The sequence below is a fragment of the Ipomoea triloba genome, chromosome 4, assembly GCF_003576645.1.
Source record: "Ipomoea triloba cultivar NCNSP0323 chromosome 4, ASM357664v1".
Lineage (NCBI taxonomy): Eukaryota > Viridiplantae > Streptophyta > Magnoliopsida > Solanales > Convolvulaceae > Ipomoea > Ipomoea triloba.
Genome location: NC_044919.1, coordinates 11,394,293 through 11,409,518, shown reverse-complemented (window position 1 = coordinate 11,409,518; position 15,226 = coordinate 11,394,293). Strand labels below are relative to the sequence as shown.

Below are 15,226 nucleotides of genomic sequence, written 5' to 3'. Positions count from 1 at the left end.
AGGTTTCGGTCTGTTTTCGGTTAATAACCGAAATAACCGAACTTTTTTTTGCCTTAATAACCGAAACCGAACCGAAAACTGAAATATTCGGGTGGTTCGGTTTTCGGTCGTCGGTTTTTCGGTCGGTCCGATTTTTTTGCTCACCCCTACCTTCAATACCCTCTCAATTTTTAAAATGACATCACTTTCAATAAATAAATAAATATATAGGGACGTGTTCAGGTGAGAACTTATTTTCAAGAAAGAACTGAGAACTAATTGAAACTAGACACGTGTCTAGATTTAACGGACCACATATAATTTTATGTTTAAAAAAAAAAAAAAAAGCAGTGGCATTTTTTACTTTTCGTAAATAACTCGAATTTTATTGCAAGTAACTAGTTCAAGTGTGCAACTAAAAAATGAAAGTAAAATCACTTAAAAGTGCAACCATTTTCACTTAATAGTGCAAGTAATTTATATTTTTAATATTAGTACACCTAAGAGCATCCTTATCAGTTTGAGTTTTTTCTTCAGTTTTTTGTGGGTCCCAGCATCCACATGATCATCCACTATCTCACTCAATCACAAAAACTCTTCTCCCCATCAATTTTAGGTTTTTTCTAAGTTTTTTTGTGGACTCACCATTTTACCTACAATATTTTAATTATTGCAATGCCGGTGGCAGTGGCTTGGCGCGGCGGCGACGGTGGTGACGGCTTGGTGTGGTAGTGGCGACTTCGCTCCTCCCTCGCTGGCGTCCATGGTTCGTCAGGCGGGATGCGTTCCTCCATTTATGCCTTCCTCGAGCTGCTTGCCGACGAAGAAGCGCAAGAAGCACACTGGGCAGGCGACTCTGCACATCCGGCGGCATGGCTTCAGATTCGGCGGGTGGTGGCGGTAGATAAGGTGGGAAGGGATGGAAATCGCCGGCATGGCTTCGGCATGGCTCCATTTCCGGTCGCAGAGGAAGAAAGAAGGCTTTGTTTTGTTTTGTTTTTTTTTTTTTATTTATAAATTTTAAAAATGAAATGACAAAGTTGTCCTTAACTGAATTCATTTGCCGGAAATATAGTTGCCGGTGACTGGAATGTAGCCGGAATTTGATCGGAAGGACCAAATGTGGTAGGGATTTAATAGTCGTGGGACCAAATTTGGAAATTTTAATAGTCGGGGACCAAATGTGAAAATGGTCTAATAGTCGTGGGACCAAAAGTGGAAATAACTCATTTAATATATTACGGCCCTAACCAAAACCACAATGTTTTTTATTGGGCGGGAAGAATATTACCTATTATATTATCCTAAAATGTTTGACTTTAATATAATAGAGGATTAAGGGACAAAATTTGTTTAAACTAATTTACATAGATCAAATTTTCAAAAGTGAAACAATTCACTAGCTAAAAGTGTTGTTTTTCCAAATACTAATGTGCACAAATATAATTAATGAGCGTAAAAATTAAAATTGCGCACTTTGATTGAGACGATGTCCAATGAGTTTGGCTTCTGTAAAAGACAAACTTTCAATGGATGAGTATTCAAATGCAAGAGGAAAGCTCATGTGAATGTCAAGACCGCCATACTTTTCCTCTATTTCTTCTGGTATTAAAGGCTTCCACTTATGTGCAAAGGGACCAATGACGTTAACAACATGTTCCATAGTTGGCCGTCGAAAATATTTGTCAGCAGTGCAGTGAGCTGCCAACTCTGCAACCTTAGAAATGCTCTCAAATGTTTGGTCATCAAGATCAAGAGTTGGGTCGATAGTGTTTTTAAGGTTGTGACCTTTTCTTATAATCTTGTGAAACCATGTGACCAAGTGACATGTCTCGTCAGGCAACGTCTCATCTACTGCTTTTTTGCCGGTGATTATCTCCATTAAAACAACTCCAAATGCATAAACATCTACTTTGTTTGTGGCTCGTCCTGTTGCTGTTAGAAACACATCCACATTTATAAGCTAGCTTTATAGTGATCAATTATTGCTTTAATCTAGTGACACCACAATTCGAACAATATATACTAGTTGTAGGGTGAGTAAATATATTACAAGCTAAAATTTAATGTAAAAATGTTAATAGAATGAGTTCAAAATCGGGTTAAATACGTTGACTCACACTTATGTGAGACCGTCTTATGAATCTTAATCCGTGAGACCGTTTTTTGGATTTTAATTCCTGAGACTTGTCGGATTTATGATAGTTGTTTGTTACTTATAATAGAAATCATAATACTTATTATAGAAAATTTAATATCAATTTGAAATAAATAAACTATTACTTATGATGAATATTGTAATATTTATATGTCAGCAAATGGAATTGGCAGCAGCCACAAATTAGGCAACCATGCAACAATTGACAAAGATTAGGCAAGTCAAAAGGAGTTAGGCATGAAGTTAGGCACCTACCAAAATATTTATTATTTGGTCCCTAAACTTTGGACTAACTACAAAATGACCCCTATTCCTCAACTATAAATAGGGAGGTCATTTGTCATTCTTGTCATCCCAAATCATTCTATTCTTCCCTCATATACTAGAGATATTAGAGAGTTTGTTGAGTGTATTTCTCCTTCCTAGCAAGAGAGAATTATCCTTGTTTTCTCCTTGTTAGTTAGAGAGTGGTTGTAACTCCTATTTTCTCATAGTGAAATTATTCTACCCTTGCCCGTGGTTTTTACCCTAATTTGTTTAGGGGTTTTCCACGTAAAATCTGTGCCTCATTTATTTTTCTTTCTCAAATTATTGTTGCAATCTGATCTATCCCACTTCCGCGGGCGCAACAATTGGTATCAGAGCCTTCAGATATATTGTTCAGAATTTGTTTCAAGAACAATATGGCAGCGAAATTTGAGATTGAAAAATTCAATGGGAAAAATTTCTCATTGTGGAAATTGAAGGTGAAGGCTATCCTGAGGAAAGACAACTGTCTAGCAGCTATCAGTGAAAGGCCGGTGGATTTTACTGATGACAAAAAATGGAGCGAGATGAACGAGGATGCTATGGCGGATCTATACCTATCAATAGCAGATGGAGTATTGTCAAGCATCGAGGAGAAGAAGACGGCCAAGGAGATTTGGGATCACCTCAACCGGTTGTACGAGGCCAAGTCACTGCACAACAAAATTTTCCTCAAGAGGAAATTATATACTCTTCGTATGTCAGAATCTACTTCAGTGACGGAACACTTAAATACGCTGAATACTCTATTTTCCCAGCTTACATCTCTAAGCTGTAAAATAGAGCCACAGGAGCGTGCGGAACTTCTACTTCAGAGTCTACCTGATTCGTATGATCAACTCATCATCAACTTAACAAACAACATCCTTACGGATTATCTAGTCTTCGATGATGTTGCAGCTGCGGTTCTTGAAGAAGAAAGTCGGCGCAAGAACAAGGAGGACAGACAAGTGAATCTGCAACAGGCAGAGGCGTTAACGGTGATGAGAGGAAGGTCAACAGAACGTGGCCAAAGCAGTGGTCGTGGTAGATCAAAATCAAGTAAGAAGAATTTAAAGTGTTACAACTGTGGAAAGAAGGGTCACCTGAAGAAAGATTGTTGGAATTTAGCTCAAAATTCCAATCCTCAAGGAAATGTTGCAAGTACCTCAGATGATGGAAGTGCTCTCTGTTGTGAAGCATCAATAGCCAGGGAAGGCAGAAAAAGGTTCGCGGATATATGGCTCATAGACTCGGGGGCCACATATCACATGACCTCAAGGAAAGAATGGTTCCATCATTATGAACCAATCTCAGGAGGATCTGTGTACAGCTGCGACGATCATGCCTTGGAGATTATCGGCATTGGAACCATCAAGCTGAAGATGTACGATGGAACAGTCCAAACTGTTCAGGATGTGCGGCACGTGAAGGGCCTGAAGAAAAATCTATTATCCTATGGAATATTGGATAATAGTGCAACCAAGATTGAAACACAGAAAGGAGTCATGAAGATTTTCCAAGGAGCGCTTGTGGTGATGAAAGGGGAGAAGATAGCTGCAAATCTATACATGCTGAAGGGAGAGACTTTGCAAGAAGCAGAGGCATCGGTTGCCGCATGTAGTCTAGACTCTACGCTGCTATGGCATCAGAAACTTGGGCACATGTCAGAACAAGGAATGAAGATTCTTGTGGAGCAAAAGCTACTTCCGGGGTTAACAAAGGTATCACTTCCTTTGTGTGAGCATTGTATAACAAGTAAGCAGCACCGTCTTAAATTCAGCACATCAAATTCTAGAGGCAAGGTTGTTCTAGAATTGGTTCACTCTGATGTGTGGCAAGCACCGGTTCCATCCCTAGGAGGGGCAAAGTATTTTGTCACATTCATCGACGATTACTCTAGGAGATGCTGGGTGTACCCTATCAAGAGAAAGTCAGATGTGTTTGCGACTTTCAAAGCCTTCAAAGCACGGGTGGAACTTGATTCCGGGAAGAAGATCAAGTGTTTCAGGACAGATAATGGAGGGGAATATACAAGTGAGGAATTTGATGACTTCTGCAAGAAGGAAGGCATCAAAAGGCAGTTCACGGTGGCATACACTCCTCAACAAAATGGAGTGGCAGAGCAGATGAACAGAACCTTGCTGGAAAGGACAAGAGCAATGTTGAGGGCTGCGGGCTTAGAAAAATCATTCTGGGCAGAAGCAGTCAATACCGCCTGTTATTTGGTGAATCGAGCTCCATCAACTGCAATCGAGCTGAAGACACCAATGGAGATGTGGACTGGTAAGCCTGTTGATTATTCAAACCTCCATATATTTGGAAGCATTGTGTATGCAATGTACAATGCCCAGGAAATTACAAAGTTGGATCCGAAGTCCAGGAAATGTAGATTCTTGGGGTATGCTGATGGAGTAAAGGGGTATCGCTTGTGGGATCCCACTGCCCACAAAGTTGTCATCAGCAGGGATGTTATCTTTGTAGAGGACAGACTACAAAGAGGAGAAGTTGATGATAGCACGGAAAAAGAAAAGCCAGAAACTACTCAGATACAGGTAGAGGAGGAATTTGAACAAGATTCTTCTGAAGCAGAACCGGCGCACGAGGAACCAGAACCAGAACGCTCCAGAGCTCCAACAACTCGTCAATCAGACCGTGAAAGAAGACGTCCCACTTGGCACTCAGATTATGTTATGGAAGGGAATGTTGCATACTGCCTTCTAACAGAGGATGGTGAGCCATCAACCTTTCAGGAGGCGATAAACAGCTCAGATGTTTCTCAATGGACGGCAGCAATGCAGGAAGAAATAGAAGCTCTCCATAAAAATAATACATGGGAACTTGTGCCACTACCACAAGGAAGGAAGCCAATTGGTAACAAATGGGTCTTCAAAATCAAAAGGAATGGTGACGATCAAGTGGAGCGGTATCGTGCAAGACTGGTGGTGAAGGGATATGCTCAGAAAGAAGGTATTGATTTCAATGAAATATTTTCACCTGTGGTTCGATTAACAACAGTTCGTGTAGTTTTGGCGATGTGTGCTACATTCAACTTACATCTAGAGCAGCTAGATGTGAAAACGGCTTTTCTTCATGGAGATCTTGAAGAAGAGATATATATGCTCCAGCCTGAAGGATTTGAAGACAAAGAGAATCAGAACTTGGTTTGCAGGTTGAACAAATCTCTGTACGGTTTAAAGCAGGCGCCAAGGTGTTGGTATAAGAGATTTGATTCCTTCATCATGTGCCTTGGATACAACAGACTGAATGCAGACCCTTGTGCATATTTCAAGAGGTTTGGAAAAGATAACTTTGTTATATTGCTGTTGTATGTAGATGACATGTTGGTCGCAGGCCCCAACAAAGATCACATTGATGAATTGAAGGCACAACTGGCTAGGGAATTCGAAATGAAGGACTTGGGACCAGCAAACAAGATTCTAGGGATGCAAATTCACCGAGACAGAGGTAATAGGAAGATTTGGCTTTCTCAAAAGAATTATTTAAAGAAAATCTTGTCACGTTTCAGCATGCAAGATTGTAAGCCAATTTCTACCCCTCTTCCTATTAATCTCAAAGTATCCTCAAGTATGAGTCCTAGCAATGAAGAAGGGAGGATGGAGATGTCTCGAGTACCGTATGCATCAGCGGTGGGGAGTCTAATGTTCGCTATGATATGTACAAGACCAGACATTGCGCAAGCAGTGGGAGTAGTTAGTCGGTACATGGCGAATCCAGGCAGAGAGCATTGGAACTGTGTGAAGAGGATCCTAAGATACATCAAGGGGACCTCAGATGTTGCATTATGTTATGGAGGATCAGACTTTATTATCAACGGGTATGTGGATTCTGACTATGCAGGGGATTTGGATAAAAGTAAATCTACGACAGGATATGTGTTCAAAGTTGCTGGTGGAGCTGTAAGCTGGGTTTCAAAACTGCAAGCAGTTGTGGCTACGTCAACAACAGAAGCAGAATACGTAGCAGCTACACAAGCCAGTAAAGAAGCAATTTGGTTGAAAATGCTATTGGAGGAGCTCGGGCACAAACAAGAGTTTGTCTCTTTGTTTTGTGACAGTCAGAGTGCCTTGCATCTAGCAAGGAATCCTGCATTTCATTCAAGGACGAAACACATACGAGTGCAGTACCATTTCATCCGAGAGAAGGTGGAAGAAGGGACAGTAGATTTGCAGAAAATCCATACCACGGACAACGTAGCAGATTTCCTAACAAAGGTAATCAATGTTGATAAGTTTACTTGGTGTCGATCTTCCTGTGGCCTGATAGAGACGTAAGCGACATGGAAAGTGCAAGGTAGAAAGAATGGTGTGAAGATATGATTGTTACAATATAATCTTCAAGTGGGAGATTGGTATCAGATTGCAACATTATATATGTGAAATTGTAATACTATTTAGGATAAAATGATTGTTTCTAATGATAAAATTGTAATACTTATAACTGAAATTATGATACTTACACACCAAGTTGTCTACAACCTGACCCATATCATGGATATGGATTCGTAAAACGGTTTCACACAAGTATTTGCCAAATATATTTATAATTTTATCATCATCGCAAGTTGGGTTAGATTTACATTAATTTTTTAAAATATCTATCTAGCTTATTAGTTACACACAATCATATTACTTGAAAAAAAAAAATCATATAATGTATCTCAAATTGAAAATATTAAATATGCCATAGCTAATACTTACTAGCATATTCAGGTGCAAGGTAACCGAATGTTCCAGCCACTCGCGTCTCAAAAGAAGATTTGTCATTTGGAGCCTTTCTGACCAATCCAAAATCTGCGACCTTGGCTCTCATATCATTACTAAGAAGAATATTTGAGGACTTTATATCTCGGTGAATGAAACTTTGATGAGCCAAACTATGAAGATACTCGATCCCCCTGGCCACATCTAATGCAATTGTCACCCTTTGCTTCCATGTTAGAGGATCAAAGCCATGCTTCTCCCAATCAAATAAATGATGACCCAATGTACCTTGTGGCATATACTCATAAACCAAAAGCCTATTGTTGTCATTGATACAATAACCAATCAGTGCTACTAAATTCCTATGCCTAACTTTGGTAAGAAAGACAATTTCTGCTTCGAACTCATTCATTCCTTTCGTATGTGATGCCCCGTCTTTCATCTTCTTCACGGCAACCTTAGTTCCATCATCTAGTTCACCCAAATATACCACTCCATATCCTCCGCTCCCCAACACATTTTCTTCGCTAAAAAAGTTTGTGGCTTTTTCAAGAACTTTTATGGGAATTGCAATATTTCCATCTTCGTGAACATGAAAAGTTTTCCCACAATTAACTATGTCCAGTTTCTTTATCTCAGTCAAAACTGCAGTGCCTTTTACACTAACCTTCATCTTATGCTGCCGCTTCATGTAACACTTGCAAGACACAAAAAACACAACCACACCAACAATAACAGTTATAACCCCAACAACAATCTTTATTCCAGCTGAAATGGAGGACCCATTTGAATTGCCAGATAATGGATTGACACTGGGGATGGGAGCATCTGAATTCTGGCCTGAAACCGGTGATCCACCATCGGTACTCACATCAATCCCAATAAATGAGTTGTTGAAAGTAATAACATTTACAGGAGATTGAAAATTAGGAATAGGCCCAGACAAATTGTTATTGGACACTTGTAGGACTTGAAGATTAGGCAAAGTAGTCAAGCTCTCCGGGATTGGGCCAGTAAGATTATTATCATTCAAATACAGGTTCCTCAATGAAGTCAAATTGGCAAGAGCGGGTGAAATAGTACCTGAAAAATGCTGCTTTTCAAGATTCACAATAATCACATTCCCCTGTGCATCACAAGATATAAATGCCCAGTTGTTGCACGCATCATTCCCTTTCCAAGATTGGGCGAGCGTGATTGGATACCCAAAACCCCCAGCAACAGCAAGAAGTGCAGTGACCTGTGGATCACAAGGTCCAGGTGTATACTTACAGAAACCATTACCAAGATTCTTCTTGACGTTAATTCCAAACTCAGGCTTGGGACCCTGCAAATTGTTGTTCTGAAGAGTAATGTTCACCAATTTCGGAAGACCCGTTAAGGAAACTGGTACAAACCCGGTCAATTGGTTGTCTCTGAGCTGCAAATCGAAGAGATTTAAGCATTCGGAAAGGTCAGGGATGGGGCCCGTGAAGTCATTCGCTTGAAGCCATACTTGGGAGAGTTGGGTCATTGAGGAAAGCACATGAATAGTCCCGGAGAGCCCCTGTTGTTGGTTATTCAGCCACAAATTCTGTATAAACGTGCTCCCAAACGACCCAGGCAGAGACCCAGTGAGGTTATTGTAGGATAATCTCAGGTTCTGGAAATTCGTGAAAGAATCGAAGAAATCAGGAATGACGCCGGTGATTCCGGCGTTGCTCGCGTAGAAAGATTCAAAGTTTGTGCTTTCTGCCAAATAACTAGAAATCTGCCATGGGCTGAGGTTGCCATTGTCGGAAATGCTGAAAGTCCGCAAATTGGGAAGAGCCAAGAGGAAATCTTGGGGGATTGAGCTGAACTCATTGCTGTCTAGGTAGAGTTCTTCTAGGCTAGACATATTAGCGAAAGACGGCAAGGACCCGGAGAGGGAGTTTTTCTGGACGGAAAGTGATCGGAGAGACGCGAGCTGCGTGAGCTCAGAAGGGAGCTCGCCGGAGATGGACTGGGAGTCGAGTTTGATGGAGACTACATTGCCGGTGGAGTTGTCGCAGTTGACATTAGTCCAAGTACAGGGATCTTTGGAAGCGGACCAGCCAGAAGGCGCTGGAGAGAGCGCGGCTAAGAGCTTAGACATCACGGCGGCGTCATCGCAAAATGAAACACTAAGGAGGTTGATTAAAAATAGTAAACGGAAGAAGAAGACGAATAGAGCTTTTGTGTAGGCCATTTTGAAAAGGCGTGAATGTTCAAAAGGGAAGAACAATACACGGCTTTTGCGTACATTACTAGTTCCAGTGCTGCACATTTTGAAAAGGTGTGAATGTTCAAAAGGGAAGAACAATACACGCATACACACGGCTTTCTGCTGCAAAAATATAATAATAATCCTACGAAAAAAGGATTATTATTTCTACAGGTTGGTGGTTCTTGTCTGCAAAACTAGGAGGCGTAGACTTGGGCACCTTTGCAAAGCCGCCATTGCCGCTATTCTATGGTTTTGGTGATATTTGTGAATGTGTTCAAGATTCATCGAAATAGGCGAATAGCTAGAAGATTCAACGTGTAAATGCCTTAATTATATATTTTGTACTATAGGAAAAAAAATATAAAAAATAAAAAATAAATAAAGTTTAGAAAAATACTTTTAGCTTGATGAAGAATTTCAATCTGATTCAATAGCGGGAGTGATGCAAGGAAAGAGGGAAAGAGAGAAAGAAAGAAAGATAAGCTTAAAATTTAGCTTTAAGAAAAGGTAAAAAATCTATTCCTGAAAACTCAAGACTAACAGCACGTTTGGTTCACGAAATAAATTTAGGGGGAATAGGAATGAATAGGTAAGGAATATAATATGAATTGTATTCTATTGTTTGGTTCGCTGAAGGAATAGACTTTAGGAATTGTATTCCATCTTTTGGTTGGTTAACGAAATAGAAATGAAATATATATGTTTAAAATACATAAATACCCTTATATAAAATATTATATTATTATTATTATTATTATTACTACATAAGATTTTATATAATATTATTCCATAGCAATTATAATATTAAAAAAATATCTATAAATTATGAAACAAAATATGTATACAAATAATAAAATTTTTTAAAGAACATTCAATAATATTCAGAAGAAGAAATTATGAATTGTTCAAGAAGTTGGTTTGAGATGGGTGTCTCTCTTTATTTTAAGGAGTGTTCCTGCAACAGATTATCAGATATTCAAGAGTCAGCTCTGTCCTCTTCACTCTTTGGAAGTCCAGATTTTGTACGATGGGCTCATTCTATTCTCGCTATTAGCTAAGAGATTTGGAGGGGCATTGGATTTGGCTGTCGTGATGGACTTCGTTGACTCAGGTCATGACTTGATTGTGGTTGCCGATGCTAATGCATCTTATTTGATCCGAAACATTGCTGTAGAGTGAGGTGTCGAATTTGGCTGCTAATTAGTTGAGGTTTTGAGGTTATAAACAATGTTCAAGGATGTGGAGTAATCTCGCTAAGCGGTGACTTCTTGCTAGGAATTAATTTCGACGGAGCGGTGCGGCAAAAAATTAATCCGCGCAAGCAGCTTCAATTTCAATTTGGTGGAGAAACTTTAATTTGGCAGATTGTGAAATTGCAGCAGGTTCTCAATTTTACTTTGATTTGGTGAAGGAAATTGCAGCAGGTTCTCAATTTTACTTTGATTTGGTGAAGGGATTATTGTTTGCTTTTGATTTCAATTGGTTGATTATGAAGGGATTATTGTTTGCTTTTGATTTCAATTGGTTGATTAAGGGAAAAAATGTTTAGTAGTTAATTTTAATTTGGTTGATTAAGGGAAAAAATGTTTAGTAGTTAATTTTAATTGCCTTGATTAAGGGAAAAAATGTTTAGTAGTTAATTTTAATTGCCTAAGAAAGTGATGATTTTGTGATGGGATTATTGTTTGCTTTTGATTTAATGTTGTCAAATCATTGCTCGTCTCCCACTTTAACCAAGACAATTTAACACCATCCATTTCAACAGGACGAAAACTAGAACGCTCTGTTGTGGTTATTGATCATTCTAGCTATGAAAACTGAGAGAGAAAGAGAGAAATTAAAAATAAGCCTAAAAATTTAGGTTTAACAAAGGGTAAAAAGGAAAATATAATAAAAAATCTATTCCTGAGAACACAGGAAGGAATCTCTATTCCCCTTGCAAGGGGAATAGGTCATTCCCAGGAACAATGTTCCCAGGAATAAGAGGTTTTACCAAACAGCGGAATAGGCCTATTACTAGGAATGCTATTCCATTCCAGGCCTATTCCGTGAACCAAATGTGCCATAAGTTTATACTTAGAGGGGTCAGAAATCTTTATTCTCCTTGCAAGGGAAATAGGTCATTTCCAGTAACATTGTTCCTGGAAATAGAGGTGTTTACCGAACAAAGGACTAGACCTATTACTAGGAATGCTATGTCATTTCAGGTCTATTCCGCGAAACAGCACATAAATGTTACTACGTAACAAATAAAAATAATCTAACATTTTCAGTTCAAATTATATTTTTACAATTTCTTAAAGTAGTACATTTTAATTATCATATTTTAATAAGCATATTTAAAAACGAAAGGATTTATATTTTTGTTTAACATTAATGTAAACAATTTCAATAAAATTTAAATTTACAAATATATAAGACATGACGGCGGCGTCATTGCAAAATGAAACACTAAGGAGGTTGATTAAAAGTAGTAAACGGAAGGAGAAGAATAGAGCTTTTGCGTAGGCCATTCAGCGTCGTGGTCAGATCGTTGGTGGAGGAACCATGTTAGCTGCACAATTTGCCCAAGTAAGATGTAAGTGGTAAAATACATTTAAAATACATTATTCTAAACTCATAAAATAAATTATCTTACCGTATAATATAATGTTCATTATTCTAACACTACACGTGCACGGACAAGAATTTTTTTTTTTAACATCAAAACGACTTCGACCATGGTCCGCACAACTAATTTTTCCTATAAAAACATATACTTGACCAAATATATATATATATGGTAGACAGGTAAGTTTAATTAGAACACATGGGGAGTTATTAAAAAAAATAAATATAAAAAAGTATGTAGAGGGCTGTTAATAAAATTCCAACCGACCAATATGCATGGGGCAGGATGAGGGCACTACAAATACTTAATTTGCATAAAGTATTACTCCCTCTTAAATAATAATAATAATAATAATTTGATCGCAAATCTGGACAGAATGTAGCTGTAGTTGGTAGCACACTAGCACATGGGCGGGCTACAGTACTTATACTGTGGACCATGGGTCATGATTGATACTGCAGTTGTGTTGAAAGGATATTGTAGTTGTGTTGAAAGGATACTGCAGTTGTGCAGAACAGAGGTCGTGTCATTCATCTGGAACTGCAGTTGTGTTGAACGGATATTGCAGTTGTGTTGAAAAGATATTGCAGCTGTGTTGAACAGATACTGCAGTTGTGTGGAACGGATGAACGGCCTCTGTTCTGTGCAACTGCAGTTTCCTTTCAACACAACTGCAGTATCTTTTCAACACAACTACAGTATCAGTTATGATCATGGTCCACAATGCATTGTGGACCATGGTCCACGATATAATTTGCCGGCGGGCTATAGTTTCCAGCTGCAACCCGTGGCCTTATTAAAATTTTAAAAAATATATATATACTTTTGCCTCGTTTGTTATACCATGTATTAGTGTCTATATTATATTATGAACCTTCATTCAAAACAGAGTTCATACTTCATATATTATGTAATTTCTGTTAATAAGTTTTATATTTAGTACAATTAATATATATATTATGTATTCACAATTAATTTATTATGTATTTGCAGTTAATAAATTATGTACATATTTCGATTAATGTATTATATACCTGCAGTTAACAATTATGTACATTTAGTTAATAAATTGTGTACCTATTATAATTAACATATTATATACCTTATGTTTATTTACAGGTACATAATCCGTTAGCTTAATGTACTTAATATGTTAACTGCAGCTAAATAATTTGAATATCATTGTGGACTAGGATTCACAATGTAACGTAAACCCTAGTCTATAGTATAATTTGTTGTAATACCCTGTATAGTCATGGTGATTGGTGAGAGCTTTGGAATTGGAGTACAAAAGAAAAATAAATTGTCAAACAAACAAGCTAGACAGAGAAAGTAATGTGTAGCACGTGTTAGTGTGTAAGTGGATATATCTATTAATTTATAATATAAAAACATAATAAATGTGAATGAAGGTTATACCCCTCATTTATGTCCGTTTTTTCCGTTAAGTTTTTTTGTACATTATGCTATAAAAGTTGTACTACATAATATTTTGGACAAATATACCCCTACCATTATAACTTCCGTTATCTTTTCCACTATTGCTACTATGCACATGCATCCATCATATATTTTCTTATCTTCAATAATAATAATAAAATATACACATTAAATATTAGAGTTATATGTTAGTTATTTTTTAAAATACAAATATCCAATTTATGAAAATATTTTACATTATTATTATTGTTATTATTATTATTATTATTATTATTATTATTATTTACTATATTAAAATTTAAATAAATTTAAAATTTTAATATAAAATACTAATATTGGACACCTATTTTTTGCGCATGAAAAACTAGTAAATATAATAAATTCCAATAATGTTTGGATTATTACAAGAATAAAATTTGTGTTGTAATAAATTACATTAATAATTTATACCTTGCTAGTGTCAAAAATTGTGTAAATGCATCTTGTAATTGACTTGTTATCATGACAAATAAGTATAGAAGCATTTGTAGAGTCCATAGGCTTAAGTCAAGTCCATAGGAGTGCCAATGCATGCCACCCATCCCATTACGTTTGCCTCACTGTGAGTTTTTTTTTTGTGGGCCTTTTCGGGACGACCCGCGAGTAGAGGCGTCCACGGGTCAGTGTAGGACCGAACCAACCCTAATAAGTCCGAAAAAACTTGGATCTGGGCTTCATGGGGTCGGGCCTAGCCCGGACCAGGGCCAGTTAGTAAAGGATCGGTTTAGGTCCTATTAAAAAAAGTGTGGGGCCCAACTCGAAACCGGCCCAGGACCGAGTTCAGGCACGACCTAGGCCCGGACTTTGGCACGGATGTGTTTGAATTAATAAATAAAGTGCTTTTAATTTTTTTCAGATGATGTTTTTTTCAATACTAGATTTATAGATCATTTACTTGAAACATTACATTTACTTGTTAATGGTCAATTATTGCACTCATGTTCTAAATTTATGTGTTCAATAAGAACATCAAATTGATCAAAGTTTGAGTGATTTTGTTGAACCAATTAGAAAATGTACTCAATGACTTAGATACGTACAATAGAAAATATTTGATTTTAAAATATTGTGTGCACATGGGTTAAAAAAAAAAAAACCATTTTAGTTTATATACACTTACTCAGTGAAATTTTATGTGTAAATTGTTATGTGAAATTGCTCTATATCATGAGGTAATAACTAATTTGTATAATAGTAATTAAACTAGTGACGATAGCATAATTGTAACTATGTGGGTTTTGGTTCCTCTAAATTATTGATGATGATACATATGAATCTTAATGTTTATATATATATATATATATATATATATATATATATATATATATTGTTCACATGAGGACACATCTAAAACGATGACAGTTAGGACAAATTCTATCCATTGAATGCAAAGATTTGAGTGGATGTGATTGATTCAAACATTTATGATTGGATTAATGGAATCATAATTGATAAGGGCATAATAGAGAATATACATAGAATTTAATTAGGGATAGAATTTGATTAGGATGTTATACTTGATTTTAGAAATGTATTTATAGTAGAATAAGATTCTTCATGTAGAATATTCCATTTATTATGCTACCACTAAATAAGGTCGCACCGCACCGAAGCAACATGCCGCATATGAATAGAAATCTATATATATATATATATATTAATTTTATTAAGGCCACGAGTTGCAGCTGGAAGTTATAGCCTGCCCATGTGCTCCCAACTACAGCAAAAACATACCGTCCAGATTTGCGAACAAATTATTACTG

At 37.3% G+C, this 15,226-nt stretch overlaps 1 protein-coding gene across 1 annotated transcript; it reads right to left on the bottom strand.

Moving 5' to 3' along the window:
- Positions 1-1,441: 1,441 nt before the first annotated feature.
- LOC116015804 (receptor-like kinase TMK4) lies at positions 1,442-9,277 on the bottom strand. The gene is made up of 2 exons (XM_031255972.1): positions 7,144-9,277; positions 1,442-1,914 (listed from the first exon to the last, which is right to left on the bottom strand). Exons 1-2 carry the CDS (start codon positions 9,260-9,262, stop codon positions 1,442-1,444), a joined length of 2,592 nt encoding a protein of 863 aa, XP_031111832.1. The 5' UTR covers positions 9,263-9,277.
- Positions 9,278-15,226: the final 5,949 nt, after the last annotated feature.